At 39.6% G+C, this 27,370-nt stretch overlaps 1 protein-coding gene across 1 annotated transcript in view; it reads right to left on the bottom strand.

Annotated features, from left to right (window-relative positions):
• The window catches only part of neb (nebulin), a 72,230-nt gene that overhangs the window by 27,501 nt on the left and 17,359 nt on the right, over positions 1 to 27,370 (bottom strand). The window contains exons 35-105 of the mRNA XM_056290130.1: positions 27,080 to 27,187; positions 26,681 to 26,992; positions 26,240 to 26,446; positions 26,025 to 26,129; positions 25,737 to 25,844; positions 25,330 to 25,641; positions 24,846 to 25,052; positions 24,656 to 24,760; positions 24,312 to 24,419; positions 23,914 to 24,225; positions 23,603 to 23,806; positions 23,321 to 23,425; positions 23,047 to 23,154; positions 21,424 to 21,735; positions 21,113 to 21,316; positions 20,844 to 20,948; positions 20,604 to 20,711; positions 20,055 to 20,366; positions 19,731 to 19,934; positions 19,466 to 19,570; positions 19,219 to 19,326; positions 18,689 to 19,000; positions 18,363 to 18,566; positions 18,064 to 18,168; positions 17,784 to 17,891; positions 17,319 to 17,630; positions 17,003 to 17,206; positions 16,768 to 16,872; positions 16,493 to 16,600; positions 16,096 to 16,407; positions 15,779 to 15,982; positions 15,407 to 15,511; positions 15,022 to 15,129; positions 14,570 to 14,881; positions 14,255 to 14,458; positions 13,988 to 14,092; positions 13,735 to 13,842; positions 13,332 to 13,643; positions 13,064 to 13,168; positions 12,764 to 12,862; positions 12,566 to 12,667; positions 11,884 to 11,991; positions 11,441 to 11,752; positions 11,208 to 11,312; positions 10,985 to 11,089; positions 10,768 to 10,872; positions 10,514 to 10,621; positions 10,299 to 10,409; positions 9,392 to 9,589; positions 8,958 to 9,062; positions 8,741 to 8,845; positions 8,475 to 8,579; positions 8,214 to 8,321; positions 7,837 to 7,950; positions 6,340 to 6,537; positions 6,113 to 6,217; positions 5,767 to 5,871; positions 5,531 to 5,638; positions 5,115 to 5,222; positions 4,880 to 4,987; positions 4,575 to 4,679; positions 4,340 to 4,444; positions 4,062 to 4,160; positions 3,845 to 3,949; positions 3,520 to 3,624; positions 3,294 to 3,398; positions 2,926 to 3,030; positions 2,544 to 2,648; positions 2,273 to 2,377; positions 1,204 to 1,308; positions 856 to 960 (exon numbers count right to left, since the gene is read on the bottom strand). Of these exons, the coding sequence (XP_056146105.1) occupies positions 856 to 960; positions 1,204 to 1,308; positions 2,273 to 2,377; positions 2,544 to 2,648; positions 2,926 to 3,030; positions 3,294 to 3,398; positions 3,520 to 3,624; positions 3,845 to 3,949; positions 4,062 to 4,160; positions 4,340 to 4,444; positions 4,575 to 4,679; positions 4,880 to 4,987; positions 5,115 to 5,222; positions 5,531 to 5,638; positions 5,767 to 5,871; positions 6,113 to 6,217; positions 6,340 to 6,537; positions 7,837 to 7,950; positions 8,214 to 8,321; positions 8,475 to 8,579; positions 8,741 to 8,845; positions 8,958 to 9,062; positions 9,392 to 9,589; positions 10,299 to 10,409; positions 10,514 to 10,621; positions 10,768 to 10,872; positions 10,985 to 11,089; positions 11,208 to 11,312; positions 11,441 to 11,752; positions 11,884 to 11,991; positions 12,566 to 12,667; positions 12,764 to 12,862; positions 13,064 to 13,168; positions 13,332 to 13,643; positions 13,735 to 13,842; positions 13,988 to 14,092; positions 14,255 to 14,458; positions 14,570 to 14,881; positions 15,022 to 15,129; positions 15,407 to 15,511; positions 15,779 to 15,982; positions 16,096 to 16,407; positions 16,493 to 16,600; positions 16,768 to 16,872; positions 17,003 to 17,206; positions 17,319 to 17,630; positions 17,784 to 17,891; positions 18,064 to 18,168; positions 18,363 to 18,566; positions 18,689 to 19,000; positions 19,219 to 19,326; positions 19,466 to 19,570; positions 19,731 to 19,934; positions 20,055 to 20,366; positions 20,604 to 20,711; positions 20,844 to 20,948; positions 21,113 to 21,316; positions 21,424 to 21,735; positions 23,047 to 23,154; positions 23,321 to 23,425; positions 23,603 to 23,806; positions 23,914 to 24,225; positions 24,312 to 24,419; positions 24,656 to 24,760; positions 24,846 to 25,052; positions 25,330 to 25,641; positions 25,737 to 25,844; positions 26,025 to 26,129; positions 26,240 to 26,446; positions 26,681 to 26,992; positions 27,080 to 27,187 (10,863 nt within the window). The remainder of the gene's footprint in view (positions 1 to 855; positions 961 to 1,203; positions 1,309 to 2,272; positions 2,378 to 2,543; positions 2,649 to 2,925; positions 3,031 to 3,293; positions 3,399 to 3,519; positions 3,625 to 3,844; positions 3,950 to 4,061; positions 4,161 to 4,339; positions 4,445 to 4,574; positions 4,680 to 4,879; positions 4,988 to 5,114; positions 5,223 to 5,530; positions 5,639 to 5,766; positions 5,872 to 6,112; positions 6,218 to 6,339; positions 6,538 to 7,836; positions 7,951 to 8,213; positions 8,322 to 8,474; positions 8,580 to 8,740; positions 8,846 to 8,957; positions 9,063 to 9,391; positions 9,590 to 10,298; positions 10,410 to 10,513; positions 10,622 to 10,767; positions 10,873 to 10,984; positions 11,090 to 11,207; positions 11,313 to 11,440; positions 11,753 to 11,883; positions 11,992 to 12,565; positions 12,668 to 12,763; positions 12,863 to 13,063; positions 13,169 to 13,331; positions 13,644 to 13,734; positions 13,843 to 13,987; positions 14,093 to 14,254; positions 14,459 to 14,569; positions 14,882 to 15,021; positions 15,130 to 15,406; positions 15,512 to 15,778; positions 15,983 to 16,095; positions 16,408 to 16,492; positions 16,601 to 16,767; positions 16,873 to 17,002; positions 17,207 to 17,318; positions 17,631 to 17,783; positions 17,892 to 18,063; positions 18,169 to 18,362; positions 18,567 to 18,688; positions 19,001 to 19,218; positions 19,327 to 19,465; positions 19,571 to 19,730; positions 19,935 to 20,054; positions 20,367 to 20,603; positions 20,712 to 20,843; positions 20,949 to 21,112; positions 21,317 to 21,423; positions 21,736 to 23,046; positions 23,155 to 23,320; positions 23,426 to 23,602; positions 23,807 to 23,913; positions 24,226 to 24,311; positions 24,420 to 24,655; positions 24,761 to 24,845; positions 25,053 to 25,329; positions 25,642 to 25,736; positions 25,845 to 26,024; positions 26,130 to 26,239; positions 26,447 to 26,680; positions 26,993 to 27,079; positions 27,188 to 27,370) is intronic.

The following is a 27,370-nucleotide window of genomic DNA, read 5'->3' as shown; positions in this document are numbered from 1 at the left end:
GAACAAGCCGAAAGAAGATTATTATTATTATTATTATTGCTAACATCAGCACTGGTGGCACAGGGTAAGGAGAGTCCTGCTCACTCAAGATACACTTCTGCTGAAGGCTACTTGAGTGGCTTTATTTGGGACGCCTGTATAGGGAAAAAAGAGAGAGTGACAGAGAGAGAGAGAGACAGAGAGAGAGAGAGTGAGAGCGAGAGAGAGCAAAAAAGATTTGACTTTTGCATGAGTAACACCATAGTCATGCGTTGACAAACTCCAGCCGGTTGTTGAAGACCTCATGCATCAGAATCAGAGCCCTCTGTGTTTGGCCTGGACACAGCGGAGGGAGCAGGCCAGTTGCATTGCCCAGCCAAGGCCTTTACCTGGCTCATCTTGTTGTTCTCCCTGGCCAACTGGTATCTAAGATCATCTGTTGTAATGGTGAACTTATCCTTGTTCTTCTCAAAGCTGGATTTATAGGTCCTCTGCTCAGAATGTTAAAAGGGAGTTAAAGACAATGCTCCAGAAATACAAGGGTATACAGCAGCAACTTTATGATGAGACTTTTCCGGGGGGGGGGGGGGTGGAGACAAATACCACAAAAAATAGTGAAAAAGAAAACATTTTAACCACAAGAGGTTTATCCACAGTCAATATTGTAGGTACAGACGTAAAGAAAAGATCAAAATTATAAAAATAAGATTAATTATAAAAAAAGATTAATCTTTTACCTCCAAAGGTGACAGTCCAATGAAATACACAGGAGCAAAGAAAGAGCTTGAAAATTATATCTGGTATAAACAGATCACTAAATTCATTGCTACAAACATAAATCTTTAAATACTTTCTGATAGGAATGAAGTTACTCACTTCGTTGATGAGAATGGAGGCATTCTTGACTGCTTGGAAGTATGGTGTGTCACAGGTATATCTGAAGTTGCCTCTGTTCTTCTCAAAAGAGGCTTTGTACTTTCTCTGTTACCAAGAAAAGAAATGATTATTAAGAATAACACATGAAAATCCATCACTCCAGATGATACTTCAATAGTCTGAAATGATACACTCTTACAATGTTAGAATTTCATTTAGCAGAAATGACACCATAGATAGTATATGCTACTAACTTTGATATCGCATAAACAGGATTACTATAACAGCATTTTCTCATAATACCCACATCGCAGAGAGAAAAAAACATGTACTTGATAGACCCTTTACCTCACTGTACAGAGCCTTGTTCCTCTCAGCTTGCACCATCTCAGGTGTGTCCCACACAAAGCACCCAATTCCTCTCAGCCACTCCAGATCCTCCTTATATTTGACCTAAAAACAGAAGATAAAGATTAACCACACAGCTGTTTAGGTACTGAAACACATCCAGATGTTTAGGGAAAATCAGCGACAGGGCAAAGAGTAAAGAGGGCAACAGGTTACTGTAACTGACAAATTTAAGTTGGAGGACTGAACATGGATAAAGTAGTTGATCCCACTGCCATCATTGTCATTATGACCCCCAACTACATTGAAAAGCAAATAATCAAATAATTCCATTAGTTTGTGTTTAGTTAATTTAAATACCTGCTCCTATACAATAGGATGGGCTAAATGCAAAGAACAAATTTGTTGTAAGAATAATGACAAAATAAAGTGGCTTTCTTCTTCTACACTGCAATTTCATAGGGTGTATTGTAGGCTTATCCATCAGCAAGCAAGCTTGTTATACTAAATTTCCCCTCAGGGGTAAATAAAGTATTCTGATTCTGATACTAAATTTTACATAAAAGGAAACACTGTTGTTATTTACTATTTGTGTTTATTAGCAATTGTAGTATCGCTATAGTGTCATCGTCTCGACTGCCACTGATTGGAAAGTAATTTCCTGGCTGAGGTCTCTGATGAAACCTTGCTAGTCGAAGCAAGACCATTTGAGAGCTGGTAGATACCAAACAGATATAATATTTTCATTAATATTTGCAGTAACAGTTTGCCCATGCTTATGAAATAGCATGACAGTACTTTTATAAAGTGCACTGCAAAAGCTGCATCTCAAACTTGCAGTGTGTACATTTTCACTAATAAACTCTTATTGAATAAACTCTAATAAAATCTTACTCTCATTTCCTAGTGTTGTTGTGTGGGTAGGTTGGATTATATTTGACATACATTTTTGCTCCCTTCATTTATAGTTATTTACAGTTTTTTCTCTTCCCCTCAAGGATCTTTTAAAACAGATCAAATCAAATCAAATCAAATCAATACTATTAGATATCAATATTGCTGCACTCACATTGCTGACATTGTCACTGACAATCCTGCTGAAGAAGAACTCGGGACGGTCGGGGATGGACTTCCATGTACCCAGAGAATTGTTGTACTTCTCCCTGTATTTGATCTGTGAGAGAGGGAGAAGAAGAAGAAAGAAATGGACTTTCAGAACTTCAAATTATTTCTCCACTGAGTGCTTTTCTATTGCCAACATTTTCCCAACAAACAGGGGCAGGACAAGCCTTTACTTGGAACCAAAAAAAATTAGCCAATTTTGTTTTCCAAATACTGACCTCACTGATGTCGTTAGTGACCCTTCGGTGGCAGACAATGTCCAGAGCGTCCTTGACTGTGTGGTAATGTCCCTTAGCAAGCTCAAAGGTCTCTTTGTAGCGCAGCTGAAAACATCAACAGCAAAAAAGGTGAGGTGGATACCAATCACAAAATAAACAAAATGCTGTTGTTCACACTGTATTTTCTGTCCGTGTTGTGTTTTGTGCAATCCGGGAAAACACAACCACTACCCACCTGTATCATAACTATTAACTATAGAAAAAAGGTGGGTGGAGTATGACTACAAGAGGGGAAATAGAGTAAAATCCTACCATCTTTTACTATCTTAGATTCATAATGCTGATATTAAAATCTGGTTATAATGCGAATGAGCATACTCACATCGCTGGATTGGAGGTAGGACTTCTTGGCACGGACCAGGATGGGTGTATCAGCAATGGCAGTGTACCTGTGCTTCATCTTCTCATATTGTTCTTTGTATTTATTCTAGGAGGAGGAAACAATCAGAGTAATATATAATATTAATTACTTTAGGAGGATGCTTCCATTATTTATAAGCTTATCTTGAGAGGCAACTACAAAACATGTTCTTCTGCTCAATGGCATACTCCAGAATGTAAATAAATAAAAATGCACAATCACAATGTTATTCCAAAAACACCGAATGCTAAAAAGAGCAAGTGGGCCAACAAATAAAGTTATATACCCTAACAAGGTATGATAAGAGAAGAGATTCGAGGAAGACTTACATCACTGCAGACCACCTTCATGGACCTAGCATGTCCCATGATGGGGGTGTTGATCTCTTGGGTGAAGTGTGCTCTCTCTTTACTGGCCAGATCTGTGTACTGGTACTGTAGAGAGAATCAAAAATATCAAATTATGAAGGATATATATAAATTGCAACTACACTGTTAGAATAATTTGGATAACAGGAGTGAAGAACAGTGATGGTGATGGTTAAAGTGGACTTACCTTATTGGTGAGCTGCTGGGCCCATCTGACTCTCTGGATGTCCACAGAATCCAGAGTGCTGGTGACCTTAGCCATCTCCTCTTTGCTGTGGGCTTTGTAGATCAGCTGAAGAGAGGGGGAAGGGGAATGTAGAGATCAAGCCCATGGTTGAATCAAACCTATCATAATACGCTGATGTTCACAGATAAGAAGGTCATAAACCTTACAGAAATGCCTGGGGTAGCTGATTATGACCAACGGAAACCTTGCTGTGATTTGAGAAATTGATAATGTTGAGTAGTTCCTATGTTTTGATGCAGTAACTACAGGGTATTAAGTGACTTACATTGCTCATATGGGTCTTGAGCTCAGACACACGCTTATACTCTGGTGTGTCCAACACCACGGAGAAGTTGGCATGGTTCTTCTTAGCTTCAACTGGATAGTTCATCTTTAAAAAGAAAAAGAATGTATTACAAGTAAAGCCACAGGATGGAGACACAGCGACTGAAAAGTAAGGATGCTGATTTGCAGGGATGTTGTAGCACAAGAGACGCTCATACCCGGAACTTGCTGACACTGCGGACATGGACCATCTCAGGTGTGTCATACAGGAAGCAACCAATACCTCTCAGCCACTGGAGGTCCTCTTTGTATCGAAGCTATGGATGATAAATAAACAAATAAAAAACAAACAAACAAACAAATAAATAAAATACACAGTTAGAATGTAGAACTGGAACTGGAAGAATGTATATATATTGCAGAATTACTTCTACAATAACATCAAATTAAATTTCAATAAAACAACATGCATATGAAACAAATATTTCAGACGTACATCACTGGTGATCTCGTTGACGTGGTAGCAGTGCATCAGCTCGGGCGTGATGGGCATGGAGATCAGTTGTCCTTTCATGTTGTTATATTTCTCTTTGTAGCACAACTAGGATGAAAAAATATCATTCTATTTTCATGTGTAATGTAAAAATTACATGACAAGCACAAACTGTGAGTCTATCATTTGCATAAATAGCAAGCAGAGATGGAAAAGATGATCAAAAATGATTCCATACATCACTGAGGTTCTCCTGGTTCATTTTGACTTGTTTGATGTCAGGAGTGTCATAGATTGTGTGGATCTTGTCCTTCTGCTTCTCATACAGCTGGCGGTACAGACGCTGGAGAAAAGATGGTTGTATGTGTCAGATCACTTAGTCCACTGAAAGTAATGTAAAATCTGCTAATTAACATTTTACTGCTACTTCACTTATTAGTATAGGGATAGATTCATTCCATATTAAAACTAACTTCAGGTATTCCCATAATATCTATGTCAGTTGGACAGTGAGTTGATAATAACAGCAGTCTGTAATCTTACTTGGTTGATGATCTGGTTAGCTTTCCTGGAACTGACAAAGTTGACACCCTCCGGGTGAAGGGTGTAGCCCTTGGCCTTCATCATCTCATAGGCCTCTTTGTATTTCACCTATGCAAATAAAAGTAAAAAAAAGACTGATTCAGCACCATCAAAATTTCCAATTGATTGAAGAATAAACAGGTTTAATTTGTGTCCAACAAATGGGTCGCTGAGACTTTTTAAAGATCACACTTACGTCGCTGGTAACAAGGCTGTTTGTCTTGACCTGCTTGATGAGAGGGGTGTCGTGGGGCAGGGAGTATCCAGTGGGCATGAAGTGCTTATTGGCCTCCTTGTACCAGTTCTGAGATGAGCCGAGACAATAGGGGAGGACCGCACACATTTCATCATTAAACAGATATAAATATAAGAAAGAAATAGAAAAAACAAGTGCCTAAACACAGCAGGAAAACACTCTAAATCAGCAAGTATAATAATAGTGGCAAAGCTTTTGAAGAATTATAAATATATGAACAACACCTTCCTACACAGACACTTAACTGTAACAAAAATAAGATAGCATTAGAAAGCATTCTGTTTTCTAAAGTGCTTAAAATTAAGTATGAAGGAGCTGTTGTAAAACCTAGTATTGATTGATGGAAATGATCTTACATCGCTCTGGATGTAGTTGGCCAGACGGGCCCTCTCTGAGTCGATGGTGACGGCGGGGGAAGTGTTGCTGCCTTTGATGTTGGTGTTGTAGTCGCTGCGATAATGCAGCTGAGCAAAGACAAAAAAAAAAGGATGCGAGAAGTTGACCGAGGTGATCATTTTGTTTGTTTGTTATGATGACAGTATGACAAAGATCCACCATGATTAGGAAAATGTTAATCCTAAGTGTCGCTCACATCGCTCAGGTTGATGGCGTTCTGCTTGGCGGTCTCATACACTGGAGTCTCTGTCACAACGGAATAGTCCTTGAAGGCCTCAATGCCCTTGGCTCTGTACTTACTCTGGAAAACAGTAAGTAAAAAGAACCACATGGATATCAGCATCATCTCTGATCACTTGATATATTGAAAAGTGAGGAGGAATATTTGGGGGGAAAAAGAAGTGTGACGGTACAAGACAAGAGAGGGAAAGGGTCAGAAAAAGAAATCAAAGAGAGCAACAGAGAAAAACAAAGCAAAAATAGCCGAAGAGCATGTGAAAAGGAGAGGGACAAGACAATGAATAAATAATAGAGCAACTGACCTCACTCTGCAAATCACCGGCGTGCTTGACACGGAGGATCTCTGGTGTGTCCCAGGCATAGCAACCAATGCCCCTCAGCCAATTCAAGTCATCCTTGTAGATGATCTAGGGTGGAGCACACATAATAAAACTTTTTTTTTAATTCAAGAGAACTTAGTACAAACTCTAAGATCGATGCTGTGGTCTACAGAAGGTATCAAGATAAGGGGGCCCATGTGGTTACTCACATCACTAAGCTGCTCATTGATCTTGCGTGCCTGGACATACATCTGCATGTCGGGCAGGCACACCCATTGGTGCAGGTATTTGCGGTAGTTGATCTCACTGATGGTTTTCTGGGTGTTGCGGGCAGACAAGATTTCCAGCATGTCTGGTGGGATGTGGTTCTTGGCCTTGGTCTTCTCATAGTTCTCCCTGTACAGGCGCTACAACAGGAGGGACAACACCAATCACTAAGGTGTGTTTCTCACATTATACACTACATGTATCATACACCTGTATTAAATAGGATGCCCTTTAGCTTTCATAATAACAGACCTATGCTTTTAGAAAGAATGCTAAATTCAACAACGACAACAACAAATCTAGCCACAAGTAGTGATTCCAGGGTTCAAGCCAACACAGACCATTAGAAGGTGAAAGCTACAACAGCTTAATTATTGGACAATGATTTATGGCCAAATATGCACCAGGCCCATGCACATGTTTGGAACGGGTAGCGCCCCCTATTGAGCATTTTCAAAATAGTTTTATACACACGGTCCAACATTGCTATGACACATATCCTGTGAGTTTTGTAATGACTGAACAAACAATTTCTGATTTATAGTCTGCTTTGTATTAAGCCACGCCCATATTTTTGTATTTATAGCGCCCCCTACAGGTCTATTTGAATGAAACTTTGAGGGTATGATTCAGTACTTGTGTATACATATACTGCAAGTTTTGCGATGATTGGCTAAACGGTTGTTGACTTTGGCCTACTTATGTGCTGAGCCATGCCCTTTTGAAATTCATTGGTCAATATCTTGAAAACTAAATAAGACATCAACAATTTTTATGCAACTTTTGATAAGCTTAGTCCGGTAATGACCCACAGAAAATTTGGTAGCAATCGGACCTACAGTTTAGGAGATATACATTTTTTTTCTTTTTTTTAAAATTCAGAATGGTGGAAAATCTAGTCAGGCATTTAATTTACATTTAACATCCATCCATCCTTTATCCAAGCCGCTTATCCTGCTCTCAGGGTCGCGGGATGCTGGAGCCTATCTCAGCAGTCATTGGGCGGCAGGCGGGGAGACACCTACATTTAAAATTTAACATTTAATTTAATGTTTCCTGAGGCAAATTTGTAAAGTGAGGATAGATGGATGTTTGTACTAAGTTTCGTGTAAATCGGACTTACAGCATAGGAGTGATGACTTTTCAAAGATCGAAATTTTGACCTTTAATTGTAGTGCCCCCATCAGACCAACTGGGGTCATATTTCTTGGGCAGCATTTGCGCCACAACTTCCAATAAATGGGCAAAATCTCATGTCTCTACCATTTATCATCTCACAGGAATTTGCGCAAACATTTCTGAAGAAGAAAAATAATAAACCAGCACAAAAACAATAGGGTGTCTGCCCTTCGGGCTTGAACCCCCCCAAGGATATACCCTAAGTATAAAGGTAGAAAAATAATAATAATTGGAGAAGAGGAACAATCTGGTCAACTCACATCTAGGACGAGCTTTCCTGCTTTAACACAGCGAGCAGTAGCAGGATCATCCTCCAGAGACTTGGGCAGACTGTAGAGGGATTTAAACTTCTCATAATCCTCCTTGTACTTTACCTGGATGGACAGAGAAATTATAACTCTGAAGTTAATGACTGAAGGTCAAGGACAAATAAAATAAAAAAAACAGTGCATAGCACATTTCATACACAAAGGCAATACACACTGCTTTAGATAAAAAATAAGAACTACAGAATGAGGTAAAAAGAAATTCTTAAAAGAAACTAAAAGATAAAAATGTAATAAGATAATGAAATAGCCTGGTCTTGACTACATAGCTATAACATGAGAAAAGTCATAGAAGTCCAAATTAAACTCACGTTGCTGAGGATGACCTTCTGCTGTTTGGCATGTTGCAGGGCATGTGCGTCATGTGGGATTTGGTAGCTCTTGGCCTTGACTTTGTCCCAAGCATCTGTGTAGTTTTTCTGTTGATAGAATGTCCAAGATTTGAGTGGCTGTTGCAGCTAGAAAAGCACTATATAAAATGCAACTTGATTGATTGATTGATCTTATAAACACTGGAATATTCAGTGGTTCCAGTCAATAACACCAAGAGAATTACACATATCCACACTTACATTGCTGAAGTAGTGCTTGAAGTTGTGGCATCTGGCATAGTCATAGGTGTCCAATACAGTAGTATACAAGTGTTTGTCCTTATGGTAAGCCTCCCTGTAGTTCAGCTGAGAAAGGAAAGATTTTTGTTTTATCCATCAACTCATCGTATACTTTATACATCATTTCTTATACATCAGACAGGCAAATAAAGTGGTTGTATACTGAATGGATGTTTGTAAGTTTGAGAAGACGCCTCTTTTAACTAATGCAGCAGCAAACGGCTTACCTCGCTGGCCCAGGTGTGACCCAGGATAGCAGTCACATAGACTGGAGTGTCTGTCACAATGGAGTAGTTGTTGAAACCTTTCTTAGCCTCATCTTTGTATTTCAGCTGTAAAGGAACAGGGGGAAATCACAGCATGTTCATTAACTCAGATACCAATTCCTCTCAAATGGCACATGTCAAACGGAGCAGGCAATACACAATCCTCTGTAGTACTCACATCACTCTGCAGCTCATAAGACTTCTTGGCACGGAGGATCTCAGGTGTGTCCCAGGCATAGCAGCCAATACCCCTCATCCAGTTGAGGTCATCCTTGTAGAACACCTGTTGTATGACAATGGCAAGCAAGGGATGACTGGTCAATAAAGGGCAAAACGATTGGATTTATGGAAGCACTTATTACTTTTTTGCTAATCATTCTTAGTAATGTTGTTATTAGTCATCAACAACATAAAAATTACAGACAAATATATATATATATATATATACACACACACACACACACACACACACAGTATTTATAGTGTGTGTATACATAAACTAATCAAATATATAATGTAACATAATTTCAACAATATTTCATTTGTTCATCTAAGGCCTTCAAATCATCAGCAGGGGAGAAGCAGTGGTTAGTGTACTGGACAAGAACCTACATCACTGAGAATCTCGTTGGTCCTGCGGGCGCGGATGGCGTCCTCCTGTTCAGGATGGCAGGTCCACTGGTGCAGATAAGTGCGGTAGATGACATCACTGAGCATGTCCTGGTTCTTCTTAGCCACCTGGTTGGCAATGATGTCAGATGGAATGTGGGTCTTGGTCTTGGTGTGATGGTAGTCCTTCTGATAGAGCCTCTGGAAAAGGAATGCAGATATCACTGGGTGTAAATGTCATTGTCATTGATCTGTCATTGATCTGAAACTGAAAGCTATAAAACAAGTGCAGATTCTGTGAAGTCCCAGGCATTTTTGTGAGTAGTCATAGACTCAGTAGTTCTTTCTAAAACAAATACTGAAAAATTATTGTTGGAATGAAGTGTGAGTATTTCTTGTTAGAGATATATTTACTAATAACAGATTTTTACTTTTTTTTTTTATTCACAGATAACTATTTTCTGTAGAATTTCCAACTATGAAGTGTGATCATGCAAAGATTTAGTTACAGGAGTGAAAACTCAGATGCTTGAACTGCTGTCCTGAAAAAAAAAGTTTTTTTTTTTTTTTGCTATCTGAAAAACCTGTTGTTTACAACAAAAGAATAAACCAATATCATCACAAAATATCTTATAGCAGCTTAAATACTGTGACAGGGTGTATGTGGGCACATCTGTTTTAAATGAGCGTAATTGATTCAGGACAGGTTAAATCCTACCCACACACACAAAAGCCGATCACTATCATCAGCCGTGTCTCTGTACTGAAGACTTCTGGTAGGCTTACAAATACGTACCCTATATCAATACCAATGCACTGCATCAGCATCTGTGCCACATTTGAAAGCTTTAAGTTGACACTGGCTGACGTGTTAAGACAAACAGACCAAGAAACTATGATAACAACTTACCAGTCCCTTATTCTTCTCTTGTTCTCCGCAGCGCATCACTTCAGGGAAGTCCACCAGAGTCCCGGCCAAGTAGTGGCCCTTGGCCTTCTCATGGGCATCCTTGTACTTAGCCTATTAGGATCCAGGTCACAAGAGGAAAACTAGTGTTAAAGCTGTGGAACTAAGAACTGGAAGAATGTATTCGATATTACTGAATAAGAAGGGAGGAGGCTCACCTCACTCGCAATGTCTCTGCCCTTCTTGCCAGAAAGCAGAGGAATGTATTCATGGTCCAGCTGGTAGCCAGTAGCTTTGCTCTGATCCCAGTTCAGTTTGTAGAATTTCTAAAACAACATGTCAGCAAAGTCCCATCAAATGTCTTCAAACTTATGAATAGGAAAGTTTAAAAAGGGATATAGTTAAATAGAAATGCTGAAAAATAGTGAATAATAATGAATAAATGAATGTGAAATATTTTATTTTTGAATACCTCACTGATGTGCTTGGCCACCTCCCTGCTGTGGGCCAGCTGGGGAGTGTCATCTGAACCAATGTAATGTCCCTTTTCTGCATTGAAGGTCTCTTTGTATTTCAGCTGCAGTAACAGATAATTAGGTCAGAGGCTACAATGTATGGAAAAACAATAGAGGATTAATTAGATCTTAACATCATTTAGTTTCAGATGCAGAATGTAAAATTTTACATACATCACTGAGGTTAGCAGCATTTATCTTCGCCAGGACAATTTCTGGACGGTCCACGATGGGAGTAAACTTGCCGAAGCACTCTTTGGCATTCTTCTTGTATAGCCTCTGCAAGTTACATTGGGGCAATGAGATGAAACACAAGGTATGGCTACAGAGATGAACAAAATGAAGCTAATCAAACCTACAAAAACACTGAATACTGAATATGATGCAACAAACATACGTCATTGAGAATCTCCTGGGCCTTCCTGGCTTTGACATGATCAACAGAGTGTGCTGCCACCCAGCCACAACCGCGCATCCATTCCATATCGGCCTTATAGATGAACTGAAGACAGAAGCAAAGATAAGGCATTTACAGTTATATCAGGAGGTTAGATGGAATTCCTGATGGTTAGGATAAATGAATTGTACAAGAAAACAAATAGTTCAGTGTTCGATGTTTATGGCACCCACATCACTCTGAAGTTCATAGGCTTTGCGAGCCTGCATGACATCATTCTGATCAGGCAGGCATGTCCAGTTGTGCAGGCGAGTCCTGTAGTTGTCATCGTTGACTTGCATCTGGCATTTCTTGGCCAGTTCAAATTGCAACATGTCCACTGGCAGATGGAACTTAGTCTTGGATTTGTTAAAGTCCTTCTTGTACAGGGCATCACTGGCGATCTTGGCTGAGTTCAGAGCCAGCATGAGCAGAGGGTCATCCTGGATGCTGAGGGCACCAATGTGGTGTCCAACCTGCTTCCTGTATTCAGTCATGTATTTGTGCTATGTGAAACAAAAAAGAGAGGGTTATTTTTATTCGTAGTTTAACCACTTTTTTGAAGTTAATTGTAAAAGAGCTTTGATAAATGCTATTGTTGTGATAGAAGCCAATTCTATTTTGGTCAGATACTCACATGACTTTGGACTTTGCTAGTATGGATGCACTGCTGGATTTGCACCGCATCTCCAGGCATGAAATAGCCAGTGGCTTTGGTCTTATCCCACTCCTTGGTGTACAGTTTCTATAAGAGGAGTTAATATTTGTAATACCTTTGTGATTATCATAAATCAACTCAGAGATGCAAGAATGGTTGTTTAAAAAGAAGAAAATAAATTAACTTTAACATATGCGGTAAATTATTTCACATGAGACAAGGCAAGGTAAAGCAAGGCAAGTTCATGTGCATAGCACATTTCATACACAAAGGCAATACACACAGAAATACAGAATGAGGTAAAAAGAAATCCTTAAAAGAAATTAAAAGATTAAAATGTAATAAGATTATAAGTAATAATAAATGAGAAATTAAAAGATTCAAACACAGAGGAATAAAATAGCCAAAACTGGTTGAACAATAAAAGGCTAACCGGATGGAGACACAGCCTTACAATAAAATGAACTGAAATCCAATCCATGAGTGCAACTATTTTAACCAAAGAAAACTCACTGGAACAACACTTGTAGGATAAAATTAAGTACACCTCAATTTCTAGCAGATGGATCTGACTAATACAAAGTAACTACTCAAAGAAATGACAGTCAAACCATTTCTCCTGAGAAAAGGCAAAGTTATGCTGAAATACAAGACAACTTACAGGGTGAACGTTTTTAGCAACTTCTCTGGCTGTGGCGAGGACCGGTGTGTCCACCAGTGAGTACTTGGTCTTGTCCTGGTGCCATGCCTCACGATACTTGGCCTGAACAAAGAGAAAATTAGAGTTCAGGTTCCAGTACGTTGTTATTGCCCTACTTAGAAGTTAAGTTGTTGGAAGAATGCAAGACATCTTCCTCACCTCATTGAGGACTTCCGCAGCATTCTTGGCACAGACAAAGTCCACTCTGTCAATGGGGGCAGTGAATTTCTGCTCATCCAACTTGACACGGTAGCCTCTCTGAAAAATGGAGACAATTAATGTTAATAACTTATTGGCACTCACTAGTGCAAAAACTTTCTCTATTTGGATTTATATCAAATAATCTAATAATATCTTACATTGTGGTAAACCTTACAAGTAATAGCAAGTAAACATTTTTCATAAATGTATAATACGAATGATAAAGTACATGTGAGGAGGAATAAGAGACATACTTACCTCGGCCAGGATCTTCTGTGCATGCTTCACCTTCATAACATCCACACACTCATGTGGCACCCAGCCACATCCACGTAGCCACTCCAAGTCACCTCTGTACACAGCCTGGGGAGCAGAGCAAGTGGAATTGTTTATGTGTTTGATGTTATTCAGACATTCAGAATGGCCTCATATGGAGGGAAAAACCACTGAGTTAAAATAGGGATATGAGACAAAGAGCAAACATGCATTGTTATATATTTGGTCGCCAAAAAAAAAAAAAACTCACATCACTCTGCAGATCATAGACCTTCCTGGCCTGAACCACATCATTGGAGTCTGGCAGGCAGGTCCACTGGTGGAGGTGAGTTCTGTAGTTGAAATCATTCACTTGGATCTGGCATTTCTTTGCCAGTTCAATTGTCAGCATGTCAACTGGAAGGTGGAACTTAGTTTTGGACTTGTTGAAGTCCTTCTTGTACAGGGCATCACTAGCAATCTTGGCTGAGTTCAGAGCCAGCACCATCAAGGGGTCATCATGGATGCTAAGTGCACCAATATGGTGACCAACCTGTTTTCGATATCCTGTTTTGTATTTATACTAAGGGGAGAGACAGGTGAAAAGTCATTGAGTGGCTCACTTAGAAATCAGTAGTAAGTTTTCCTTATCTATCAATGAATCTTTCTCTTACATCACTGACGATATCTCTGGAGGCTTTTGCCTTCAGCACGGAGATGGCATCCTCCTTGATGTGGTAGCCTTTGGCCTTCTGGTCATCCCATTCCTTGGTGTACAGTTTCTGTTGGGAACAAATAGTTGTGATGAAAAATCACTTCCTTTCAGGAAATGCTGAACAAAAATAGATATAAAAAATATTTACGTACAATCCAATGTATCTCAACACAAAATGTTTTGGTTCAGTGCTTCTAATTAGCCAAACTTACATTGCTGATGTTGTGGGCATTAGCCTTAGACAGCGTAATGCTGGGGATGTCAGGTGTGAGGTGAATAGAGAGCTTGTCTTTTTCCCAGACCTCTTTGTATTTCCTCTGTTGAAATATGGAAAACAAAAGAATTCATTTTATATTTGCAAAAATATCCTCAATCACTGTCAGCAGATATAGATGTTTTTGCAAAGAGATTATTAAATTTGGAGTTGATTTGATCCCTAGAAAAGCCATTTAGCAACTGAAAAGAGAGGTATTACGCACATCACTGAGATGTTCAGCATTCTGCTTGGACAAGACAATGGCAGGAAGATCAACAACGCTGGTGAACTTGACAGTGCTAGGGGGCTGGCGGTAGAGCTTCTCATTGAGGATGGCCTGGGCATGTCTAACTTTGAGGACATCCACAGAGTCCTGAGGTGACCAGCCACATCCTCTCAACCACTCCATATCAGCTTTGTACACAGCCTGGAAGAAAGGAGCAGCAATATAAATTAACAAGCTCAAAGACAAACTCTATTCAAATCTCCTTAAATTACTCTCCTCTAACTGAGCCAGTCAGAGAGCTCATGTACTCACATTGCTCTGCAGGTCATAGACCTTCCTGGCCTGGACCACATCATTGGAGTCTGGAAGGCAGGTCCACTGATGGAGGTGAGTTCTGTAGTTGAAGTCATTCACTTGAATCTGACATTTCTTGGCCAGTTCAAAGGCAAGCATGTCCACTGGCAGATGGAATTTAGTTTTGGTCCTGTTGAAGTCCATCTTGTAGACATTATCACTAGAGATCTTGGCTGCATTGGCAGCCAGCATAAGCAGAGGATCATCCTGAATGCTGAGGGCTCCAATGTGGTGGCCACACTGCTTGCGGAAGCCAGCTTTATACTTATACTGAGAATGTGCAGATGGAAAAAAATGTATTACCTTTCTGATTGTATTTTGTTACAACTATATGACAAATGATACACAGTGCAATTTAAAATGGCAAGCACAAAGGGTTTGAACAAATGAAATCAGAGGTTCAGACTTACATCACTGACAATGTTGCGGGAGGCTTTGGCTGCCACAACAGAAATGGCATCCTTTGGCAGGTAGTAACCCTTCTTGATGGTCTCTTCAAAGCCTTCACGGTAATGTTTCTATGGGCATAAGAAATGTATTGTTTGAGCAGCTGCTAGATCCATCATGTATATGAGCTACTCCTCAGACAGTTTTCTTTTATACCAAATACTATTTAAAAGTGCCACACATAAATCACAAACAGTGCCCTCCCCATCAGGACTTAAAAATATTGCATGCCTGATGGACAAGATACTCATCCATCAGTTACCAAATATTGTCAATTACCAATACCTACCATGATAATATATCATATAATAATGGTTTACATGCTGATGTTGGGAAGTGATGCACTACCAGACTGATGTTGAGTTTGTTCTGATGTGCCAGGAGGATCTCTGGAGTGTCAGGCATTATGTGAAGGTTGGTCTTATCTTTCTCCCAGGCTTCAGTATATGCTTTCTGTAAACAAAAGAATATTGCTTCATGAGATGTAGCTGTACTAAAGCAAAGAACATTTTCAGGAACACAGTATTTGTCAAAAATTAAAATTAAAACGATACAAAAAGAAAAAAGAGAACTGGAAAAAAGCAGACATAATACAATTAGAGAAATGTATTTTACTAATAATTTGGTAAAGTGCCTTCAATCCTCTTTTCAGGAAAAAAAATAAAATGCACAAAACTACATACCTTACAATAAAAATCATTCTAGATATGCAATCTGTACCTTGTTCATGATCTGGGCATTGGCCTTAGCCAGAGCAAATGGCATGTCTTCTGTCATGGCAGTGAACTTGAAGTTGCTGGGGTGCTGACGGTATTTCCTCTCACTCAGGATCTCTGCCGCCTTCTTAGCATTCTCCACATCCACCGATCCAATGGGGACCCAACCTGTTCCTTTGATCCATTCCATATCAGCCTTGTACACAGCCTAAATCAGAGATGGTAAAACGTGTGGGGCACAAATTATTAAATTGGCTGTTTCGAAAACTTGAACTTTTACAACTTTTGACACACACAATGTGATGAATTCCCAAAACTCACGTCACTCTGTAGATCATAGACCCTCCTGGCCTGAACCACATCGTTGGAGTCTGGCAGGCAGGTCCACTGGTGGAGGTGAGTTCTGTAGTTGAAGTCATTCACTTGGATCTGGCATTTCTTTGCCAGTTCAATTGTCAGCATGTCAACTGGAAGGTGGAACTTAGTTTTGGACTTGTTGAAGTCCTTCTTATACAGGGCATCACTAGCGATCTTGGCTGAGTTCAGAGCCAGCACCATCAGAGGGTCATCATGGATGCTAAGTGCACCAATATGGTGACCAACTTGCTTGCGGTATCCTGTCTTGTACTTGTACTGAGTAGATAAAATGAGCATAGAGGTAAGTAAAAGAAAAAAATATGAAAAGGGAAAAAAGATTTTTTTCCCACAGATTACTTACATCACTGATGATCTCCCTTGAATGCTTGGCAGCAACAACAGAGATGGCGTCAGGCTTGAGGTCATAGCCCTTTCTGAAGTTCTCCTCAACATCTTGCCTGTACAGTTTCTAAAAGCAACAGTAAAAACAACCTGTATAAGAACAATGTCTTTCCATGTAAAATTTGACTCAGTTTCAATATATGTAGGTCCCCATAGATCCCCAGCCCTTGATGTTGAAATTTACATGTGTGGATGAGAAACATTTATGATAATGTCAAAACTGATGAAACTCACCTTGCTAATGTGGTGTGCGTTAGCTTTAGCAAGTAACAGTTCAGGTAGGTCAGCAGATACATGATTTTTAATCTTGTCAGCCTCCCACGCAGCCAAGTAATCTCGCTGTAATAAGAAAAGCAATAAACTAGAATTATTCAAAATTCTGGATGCATCACGTCTTATCATTTTGCCCACAAGTTCACAGAAAAAGTGTTTGTCTTATTGTCTACTTTAGAGAGGAGATATTGAATACCCTGTTCATGATATCAGCATTTGTCTTCGCTAAGACCATTGGCATTGATGTCATGTCAGTGGTGTATTTCAATGTGTCTGGCTTCTGTCTGTAGCCACGCTCGCTGAGGATCTTTGCAGCATTCTTGGCCTTCAGCACATCCAATGAACCAATGGGGACCCAGCCACAGCCTCTAACAAACTCCATGTCAGCTTTGTATACAGCCTAAGTGGAGGAGAGCAAAAATGTCAACATCACACACATAACCATAATCAGAAAAATATACATTGGAATAAAACACCAAGAATGATGTAGTGAACATTTTTGAGGGACTCACATCGCTGTGCAGATCATAGGCCTTTCTAGCCTGGACAACATCGTTGGAGTCTGGCAGGCAGGTCCAGTTGTGCAGGCGAGTGATGTAGTTGGCATGGTTGACCTGAATCTGGTTCTTCTTGGCCAGTTCAAAGGCCATCATATCCACAGGCAGATGGAACTTGGTCTTGGATTTGTTAAAGTCCTTCTTATACAGGGCATTACTGGCGATCTTGGCTGAGTTCAAAGCCAGCATGAGCAGAGGGTCGTCCTGGATGCTGAGGGCACCAATGTGGTGTCCAACCTGCTTCCTGTATCCTGTCTTGTACTTGAACTGAAGAAACAAGCAGAGCATTTTTTAAGGTACATCTTCAACATTTTCCACAAACAGTACAAGCATAACTATTACAAAAACGAATCAGAAAAAGAATATATATAGATATTCTCATTGAATGTTTTATTTCACACATTAGCAGGAGTCACTCACATCACTGACGATATCTCTTGAGGCTTTGGCACTCTTGACAGAGATGGCATCCACAGGAAGGTGGTAGCCCTTCTTGATGGTGGCCTCAAAGCCTTGTCTGTAATGTTTCTTCAAGGGAAAAAAAATGGATGAATTTATAATCCTTAGGGAAAGTGTTTCTTGTCAAGTCCCTGATCATTACACATTTAGAAAATATGATACTGAAGCTGTCCATTTGTGAAATAATCAACCTTGACAGGGGTATAACTACTACTTAAACAATTACTATGTACATACTCACATTGCTTATGTTGATAGCATTTTGCTGAGCAAGGAGGATATCGGGGGTGTCAGGCTTGATGTGCAGCTTGGTCTTTTCATTTTCCCATGCCTCAGTATACAGACGCTGGAACACAGCACACAAAATCCCAGTATTTAGAAACTGTACTGATGAAGGGTTCACCTGGTATTAACTACAGAACCTACCGCGATGAAAATATTGAGATACGGTGAAAATCAAAGATATCTTATGGTTACACAGATACTACTTTTCATTTGAGCGCAACTGAAATCCTTTGTTTATTGATCAGAGAAGTCTACCTTGTTCATGGTCAAAGCATTATGTTGTGCCAGTGCGATGTTCATAGCATCTAGGGGACTGGTGAAGGAAACAGTACTGGGGTGCTGGCGATACTTCTGTTCACTCAGGATCTCAGCAGCCTTCTTGGCTTTCTCCACATCTAATGAGCCAATGGGGACCCAGCCCATGCCTCTGAGCCACTTCAGGTCAGCTCTATATATTGCCTGTAGGGAAAAAATGTAGTGAATTTTAGGGCTCATAAAATGGGACCATAAATCGGGATAATAAATCATAACATTAATTCAAATACTGAAAAAAAAACAGTTAAATGAGAAAGTGAACTTACATCGCTGTTAATGTCATACACGTGTCTGGCCTGGACAACATCGTTGGAGTCTGGCAAGCAGGTCCAGTTGTGCAGGCGGGTGATGTAGTTGGCGTGGTTGACCTGAATCTGGTTCTTCTTGGCCAGTTCAAAGGCCATCATATCCACAGGCAGATGGAACTTGGTCTTGGATTTGTTGAAGTCCTTCTTGTACAGGGCATCACTGGCGATCTTGGCTGAGTTCAGAGCCAGCATGAGCAGAGGGTCGTCCTGGATGCTGAGGGCACCAATGTGGTGTCCAACCTGCTTCCTGTATCCTGTCTTGTACTTGTACTGAAAAAATGAAAGAACGTTTGTGAAAATTTGTAGAGCAACACCCTAGTTTTGTAAAAGCTGAGTGACAGAGCGTTTGTGGTTGACATCTTTAGAGTAATACACTGTATTTATATTAAAGGGGAAGTGGACGTTTTTAATTCCTTGCGCTTTGTACATAAAGATCCACAGTGTATTCAGACTTTGCATTGTAGTCTCAAAATGAAATAGAAACTTACATCACTGGCGATGTTCCTTGAGGCCTTGGCAGCAAGAATGGAAATGGCATCATTACGCAGATCATATCCCTTCTTCTTAGAATCTTCATGGGCTTGTCTGTACTTTTTCTGTAAAAAAACACAAAAAAACAAAATAAGCATCCCATAGATCCCAATTCCCCATTCCAATACTATTTCAGCTGCATGACAGTCATTACATTGCGTAATTATTCACTCACCACACTTAAGTTTTGTCTTTGTTACTTACCAGACTGTAGTTAACGTTGTTTGCTTTGGCTAAAACAACATCCATTGCATCAGGCATGACATGGATGTTGGTCTTGTCGTTCTCCCAAGCCTCATTATATGCTTTCTGTAAAAATGAGAATCAAACAACATTTTGCTCTTAGTGTGGGTCCAACCAATGTGTAGTTTGTAGAAAGAAAAATATCTTGCTCCTATCAAGGATACCTAATTTAACATACCAATTTAGCAATACATTTAACAGTGTGTAAGGATTCATAAAATTATACCTTGTTGACAATATGAGCATTTGCCTTAGCCAACATCATGGGCATGTCCTCAGTTGTGCTGGTGAACTTGTAGTTGCTTGGATGGTGACGATACTGTTTTTCACTCAGGATCTCACCAGCTTTCTTCGCTTTCTCAACATCTAATGAGCCAATAGGCACCCATCCAACACCCTGCATCATCTTCACATCAGCCTTGTAGATAGCCTGGACAAAACAAATTAAGTTCACAAGGTTTTTTTTTTAGTTTTTTTTTTTGTATTAAAGAGGCATACATAATGGAGATTATATATCTGTGTAATATTAAGTCCTTGAATTCCTACTTACATCGCTGTTAATGTCATACACGTGTCTGGCCTGGACAACATCATTGGAGTCTGGGAGGCAGGTCCAGTTGTGCAGGCGGGTGATGTAGTTGGCGTGGTTGACCTGAATCTGGTTCTTCTTGGCCAGTTCAAAGGCCATCATATCCACAGGCAGATGGAACTTGGTCTTGGATTTGTTGAAGTCCTTCTTGTACAGGGCATCACTGGCGATCTTGGCTGAGTTCAGAGCCAGCATGAGCAGAGGGTCGTCCTGGATGCTGAGGGCACCAATGTGGTGTCCAACCTGCTTCCTGTATCCTGTCTTGTACTTGTACTGAAAGAAAAATGAAAGAAAGTTTGCGAAAAATTGTACAACACCCTAATTTTGCAAGTGATGAAATCATAAAACGTATGATTGACATTTTGCTTAGAGTAATGCATATGATATTTATATGAAAGGGGAAGTGTAAATTGAACATTATTTGCACCCTGTACATAAAGGATCACACTGTATTTGATCACTCTGTATTCAGGCTTTGGTGTGGAGTCTCAAAATGAAATAGAAACTTACATCACTGGCTATGTCCCTTGATGCCTTGGCAGCAAGAATGGAAATGGCATCATTACGCAGATCATATCCCTTCTTCTTAGAATCTTCATGGGCTTGTCTGTACTTTTTCTGTAAAAAACAAACAAAAAATAAACATCCTATAGAGCCTAATTCTCATTTAGTTGTAATCCTTCTTTTTCAGTTGCATAATTATTTGCATAATTACTCAATGACCATAATATAATTTGCTCTCTTACTTACCAGACTGTAGTTAGTGTTGTTTGCTCTGGCTAAAACAACCTCCATTGCATCAGGCATGATGTGGATCTGGTTCTTCTCATTCTCCCAAGCATCAATATATGCTTTCTGTTAAAATGTGAACCAACAACATGACATTTTGTTCTTATAAGGAAACCTACAATTGTGTAGTTTTTAGGGAGACATTTTTCTTGTTTTTATCGGGATATTTAATTTAACAGATCAGTTTGTCAATACCCTGAACAGTATTTTTAGTTATGCTAAAGCTATACCTTGTTAGCGATCTGAGCGTTTGCCTTAGCCAACATCATGGGCATGTCCTCAGTTGTGCTGGTGAACTTGTAGTTGCTTGGATGGTGACGATACTGTTTTTCACTCAGGATCTCACCAGCTTTCTTCACTTTCTCAACATCTAATGAGCCAATAGGCACCCATCCAACACCCTGCATCATCTTCACATCAGCCTTGTAGATAGCCTGGACAAAACAAATCAAGTTTACACTGTTGTTTTAGTATTTTAAGCAAGCATATGTAATAAAGACAATATAACTGTAAAATGTACAGTCCATGAATTCCTTCTTACATCGCTGTTAATGTCATACACGTGTCTGGCCTGGACAACATCGTTGGAGTCTGGGAGGCAGGTCCAGTTGTGCAGGCGGGTGATGTAGTTGGCATGGTTGACCTGAATCTGGTTCTTCTTGGCCAGTTCAAAAGCCATCATATCCACAGGCAGATGGAACTTAGTCTTGGATTTGTTGAAGTCCTTCTTGTACAGGGCATCACTGGCGATCTTGGCTGAGTTCAGAGCCAGCATGAGCAGAGGGTCGTCCTGGATGCTGAGGGCACCAATGTGGTGTCCAACCTGCTTCCTGTATCCTGTCTTGTACTTGTACTGAAAAAAGTTTTACAAAAAAATGCATTCTAATCAGAAGTCAATAGACTATTATACATATGATTAAATGTATATAATGTATATGCATATGTAATGTATATACATGTATATAATTATATATATATATATATATATATATATATATATATATATATATATATATATATATATAATATCACATCATCTCAGCTCTCTGTCTCTGGAGTGCAAAGGCGAAGCTGGAAATCTTGGCGTTATCATAGACAGTGATCTAAATTTTAAGAGCCACATCAATCATCTCACAAGTTCAGCCTTCTACCATCTTAAAAACATTTCAAAACTAAGGGGCTTTCTATCAATATCAGACTGTGAGAAATTAATCCATGCATTTATAACAAGTGGATTAGACTACTGCAATGGACTATTCACCGGCCTCCCAAAATCAGTTGTGTGCCAACTACAATTAATTCAAAATGCGACAGCACGTGTTCTCACCAGAACTAAAAAGTATGAGCACATTACATCTGTTCTTAGATTTCTGCATTAGCTCCCCGTTAAAGCTAGAATTCATTTTAAAATTCTTTTAATTGTATGCAAAGCGCTAAATGGCCTTGCACCACACTATACTATAAAAGACATGTTAATTCCTTACAAACCAGCAAGAACTCTCAGGTCCAATGGCAGTGGTCTTTTAACCATCCCTCGTGCTAGGTCTAGAGCAGGGGAAGCTGCATTTTCTATTTACGCCCCAAGTAGATGGAACGCCCTGCCTGAGGACCTGAGAGAGGCCCCCACACTGGACACTTTTAAAAGCAGGTTAAAAACTTTACTTTTCAAAACAGCCTACAGCTAAATTCATAGTGTGTGTGTCAATGTTTTATATATTTTTGCTATTTTTATATATTCTGCTCTACTGTTACTTTTACTAAATCGGTGTTTATGACACTTTTACTCATTTTGTTAACTCAGTTTTAAACTTGTTTGTACTTTTATAAAATTTGCCTGTGCTTTTATTTATTTATTTTTGTGAGGGTGGGGGAGATTTTATTGATTTCATTGTTTCATTGTGTGAAGCATTTTGTGTTACGTTTGTTTGTACAAAAAGTGCTATACAAATAAAATCTGATTGATTGATTGATTTGCATAGATAAGGCTTAATTAATTAACTATTATGTGATATCACATTGTATCAACCATTGTTCTGTCATATTAATTAAGCTAAAATGATAATCCATTTAAAAATGTATTGTAACATTAACCTATTTTCAATAGATTGCAATCAAATGGCATAATTACTATTAATTGTAATTCGTGAAATGTCAGTTAACTTACATCACTTGCAATATCCCTTGTGGCTTTGGCAGCAATAATGGAAATGGCATCATTACGCAGATCGTAGCCTTTTTTCTTGGACTCTTCATTAGCTTGTTTGTACTTTTTCTGTATTTTGAAAAAAACAAAACAAAACAGAAAATTCACCTTGGTATCTGCTGAAGAATGTACTGTTATACCACACAAAGTATGTAATCTGTAAAACAACAATAATGAGTGAGCATTGATAGGAATAAAAATATCATTAAATGTGTTTAGGATGTGAGAGACTCACCTCACTATAGTTGACTTTGTTCACTCTGGCCAGAGCAATATCCATTGCATCAGGCATGATGTGGATTGAAGTCTTGTCGTTCTCCCAGGCTTGAATGTAGGATTGCTGTAAATTTGATTCCCTTTTTATTTAACTTTCAAATACAAACATCTAAACAGATGCTCATATGTAAGGTACTACTTGATAAACATTTCGAGAGTATTAAACATATGTCAAGTACAGTTTTAATATGACAGACATTTGAACTACATTTACGAGGAATAGTAATTCCAAAAGAAACACCTTGTTAGCGATCTGAGCGTTTGCCTTAGCCAACATCATGGGCATGTCCTCAGCTGTGCTGGTGAACTTGTAGTTGCTTGGATGGTGACGATACTGTTTTTCACTCAGGATCTCACCAGCTTTCTTCACTTTCTCGACATCTAATGAGCCAATAGGCACCCATCCAACACCCTGCATCATCTTCACATCAGCCTTGTAGATAGCCTGGACAAAACAAATCAAGTTTACACTGTTGTTTTAGTATTTTAAGCAAGCATATGTAATAAAGACAATATAACTGTAAAATGTACAGTCCTTGAATTCCTTCTTACATCGCTGTTAATGTCATACACGTGTCTGGCCTGGACAACATCGTTGGAGTCTGGGAGGCAGGTCCAGTTGTGCAGGCGGGTGATGTAGTTGGCGTGGTTGACCTGAATCTGGTTCTTCTTGGCCAGTTCAAAGGCCATCATATCCACAGGCAGATGGAACTTGGTCTTGGATTTGTTGAAGTCCTTCTTGTACAGGGCATCACTGGCGATCTTGGCTGAGTTCAGAGCCAGCATGAGCAGAGGGTCGTCCTGGATGCTGAGGGCACCAATGTGGTGTCCAACCTGCTTCCTGTACCCTGTCTTGTATTTGTACTAGAAAAGATAGCAGGACATTTAAGGTGAAGTAACTCTGTAGCAAAACATAAGAAAAAAAATAGATGCTCAAAAAATAAACTTACATCACTGGCAATGACAGAGGATGCTTTGGCAGACTGGATTGCAATGGCATCTGCATGAACGTTATGACCCTTCTTTTTGGACAGCTCATTGTCCAGTTTGTAAAATTTCTGGCGAGAGGAGAATAAAGCACATTTTATTTGGGGAAAGCATGTCTTTTCTTTCTAACAAACAGGCAACAATTGCATCACTTAACAGCAGGCTTTTCCCATTGCTAATTATAGAGGTGACAAGCATTACATAGTCCATCATCATGACACAAGGTTTTTCACAACGGGCCACTACAGAAACTGTCAGATCATTTTTCACTAGAACGTTGAACTAATCAGAGTTACACTGACGGTACCTCACTGTAGTTCCTTTTGTTTGTTCTGGCCAGAACAATTTCCATGGCATCAGGCATGATGTGGATTGAGTTCTTATCATTCTCCCAGGCTTTAAGATATGATTTCTAGAAAGACAAAATGCTAGTTAGGGTTTCTGATTCTCATGAACATACATTTTTAAACAGCTATGTGGTGAATTATGTTCAAAACCTTATCCATTATCTGGTTGTTGGCAGTGGCCAGTGCCAAGTCCATGGACTGCATTTCCTTCTTGAATGTGAAGTTGCTGGGATGCTGACGATACAGTTTCTCACTTTGGATATGGCCCGCTGTTTTCGCTTTCTCAATATCTAGAGATCCAATAGGAACCCATCCTATTCCTTTGACAGAGCGTTCATAATCACTCTTGTACTGGTTCTGGAGGAGGAGATCAGCAGAAAAGAAATAGAATTTCAAATATCTCTTTGGGATTGCTGCTGTAACATCTTTCTATACATAATGTCTGTACATATAAAATAGAGGCCTCGAGAATACTTTTATATGACCTAATATTATGAAAATAGTTGTTTTTAATACATTTTTATTAAGGTTTTAACTTCTTTATTTTGAATTACTGTATGTCAACAGCATTACACCAACAAAACCTACCTAATAAAAAGATGTCCATTAAGCCACAAAAACACTTTGTACTTACGTCACTGGCGATGAACTGCATGTGACGAGCTAGTTCAAGGTTCATGGCATCAGGCAGTACTGTGTAGCGGGAGGTGATCTGCTTGTAACCAGCGTTAGTCTGAACAGCAGAGGCATGCTTGGCATGTGCTAAACTCATCATGTCCACTGGAGAGTGATACTTCAGCTTGGCCTTGTGGTAGTCCTTCTTATAGTTTTTGTCACTCTGCAGCTTGGCCACTTCCATGTAGTGCACCAGCAGGGGGTCGTCCTTGATGCTGCGGAAGCCAACGTGATGACCTCTGGCCTTCTCGTAATTCAATTTGTATTTGAACTGAAATAGCAAGTAAGTAATTCTTAATTTGACACTGGTGACAGCGGCATAATATGTAAGCATTGATTTGATAAAGTAGGCTTCTTCTAACTTACGTTGCTGGCAATAGTGGTGCCAGTCTTAGCTGCTACGATGGGGATGGCATCTGCTTTGAGGTTGTAGCCCTTATTGGCCATCTCAGCAACACCAGCCTTGTAAAGTTTCTGTGAAAGAAAGGTTGAAAATACATTGTATTATACTTGTCTTCTCTAGATGGCACATCATCAGACTTAAGGTTCATAAAGGGCAATACAGATAACAGTGATGCAAATGTCACATATTTTCCATTACAGAAAACACATTAATTAATTAATCAAAACATCGGTACAATGGAAGTGTCTTACATTGCTCATGTTGAGGGAATTGGCCTTGGCCAGGACAATCTCGTGACAATCTGGCATAACATGGACAGCCAGTTTGTTCTTCTCCCAAGCTGCAGTGTAAGCTTTCTGTGAATTCAGACACCAGAACAGCCAAGTTAAGAATCATCCACAATGACCAAAGTTACACAAAATAACGTTTTTCTCTGCTCTTCGTTGTATATTTAAACATGCTGTACCTTGTTCATGATCTGATTATTGGCTGTGGCCAGAGCTAGGTCCATGGAGTCCATCAGCTTGCTGAATTTGAAGTTGGATGGATGAGTGCGGTATCTCTGCTCGCTCTGAATTTCACCGCCAAGTTTAGCTGTCTCAACTCCTAGTGAGCCAATGGGGATCCACCCAATTCCTTTGACGGAGGAGTTCCATTCAGACTTGTACTCATACTAAAAAAAAAATAGACATATTTTGAATCCAGGGATTACAGTGGGAATGCCCATGAGTGGTTGTTCAAAAGACGGTAATTATTTTTGGATCATTATTGTATTAAATTATTTGTTTATTTGTATTTATTTGTTTATTTGTTTAAATTAACTTGTTATTTCGGCTGTTTGTACTAAAGTTACTTTCACGGATTATATTCATAGTACAGCAAGCAATTTTAAATATGTTAAACTTACATCACTAGACTGGGCGTTCATGGTGCGAGCCAGGACCAGGTTCATAGCATCAGGGAGGAGAGCATAACTGTGCTGGGTCTTTCTGTAACCAGTGTTAGTCTGAACAGCAGAGGCGTGTTTGGCATGCACCACACTCATCATGTCCACTGGAGAGTGATACTTCAGCTTGACCTTGTGGTAATCCTTCTTGTAGTTCTTGTCACTTTGCAGCTTGGCCACTTCCATGTAATGGACCAGCAGGGGGTCATCCTGGAGACTGCGGAAGCCAACATGGTGGCCCTTTGCCTTTTCATGGTCCAGTTTATATTTGTACTGTAACAGTAAATAAGTACTTTGTAATGCACAGTCATTGCATTACTCTCAGGTATTGATGGATACAGAAGGCTACTTCTAACTTACGTTGCTAGCAATGGTGGTGCCAGACTTGGCGGCCAAAATGGGGATGGCATCTGCTTTGAGGTTATAGCCCTTATTAGCCATCTCAACAACACCAGCTTTGTAAAGTTTCTGTGAAAGATACAAAATAAAGGTTAGAAATACATTACATTATACTTGTCTTCCCTAGATGGCACATCATCAGACTTGAGGTTCATAAAGGGTAAGGCTAACGTATAGATAACAGTGATGCAGATAGAGATTTTTACTACTATAGAAAGAACATTAGTTAATTGGTACAATGGAAGTGCCTTA

The sequence above is a fragment of the Lampris incognitus genome, chromosome 11 (genome assembly GCF_029633865.1).
Source record: "Lampris incognitus isolate fLamInc1 chromosome 11, fLamInc1.hap2, whole genome shotgun sequence".
Lineage (NCBI taxonomy): Eukaryota > Metazoa > Chordata > Actinopteri > Lampriformes > Lampridae > Lampris > Lampris incognitus.
This window is presented reverse-complemented; position numbering and strand designations above follow the sequence as displayed.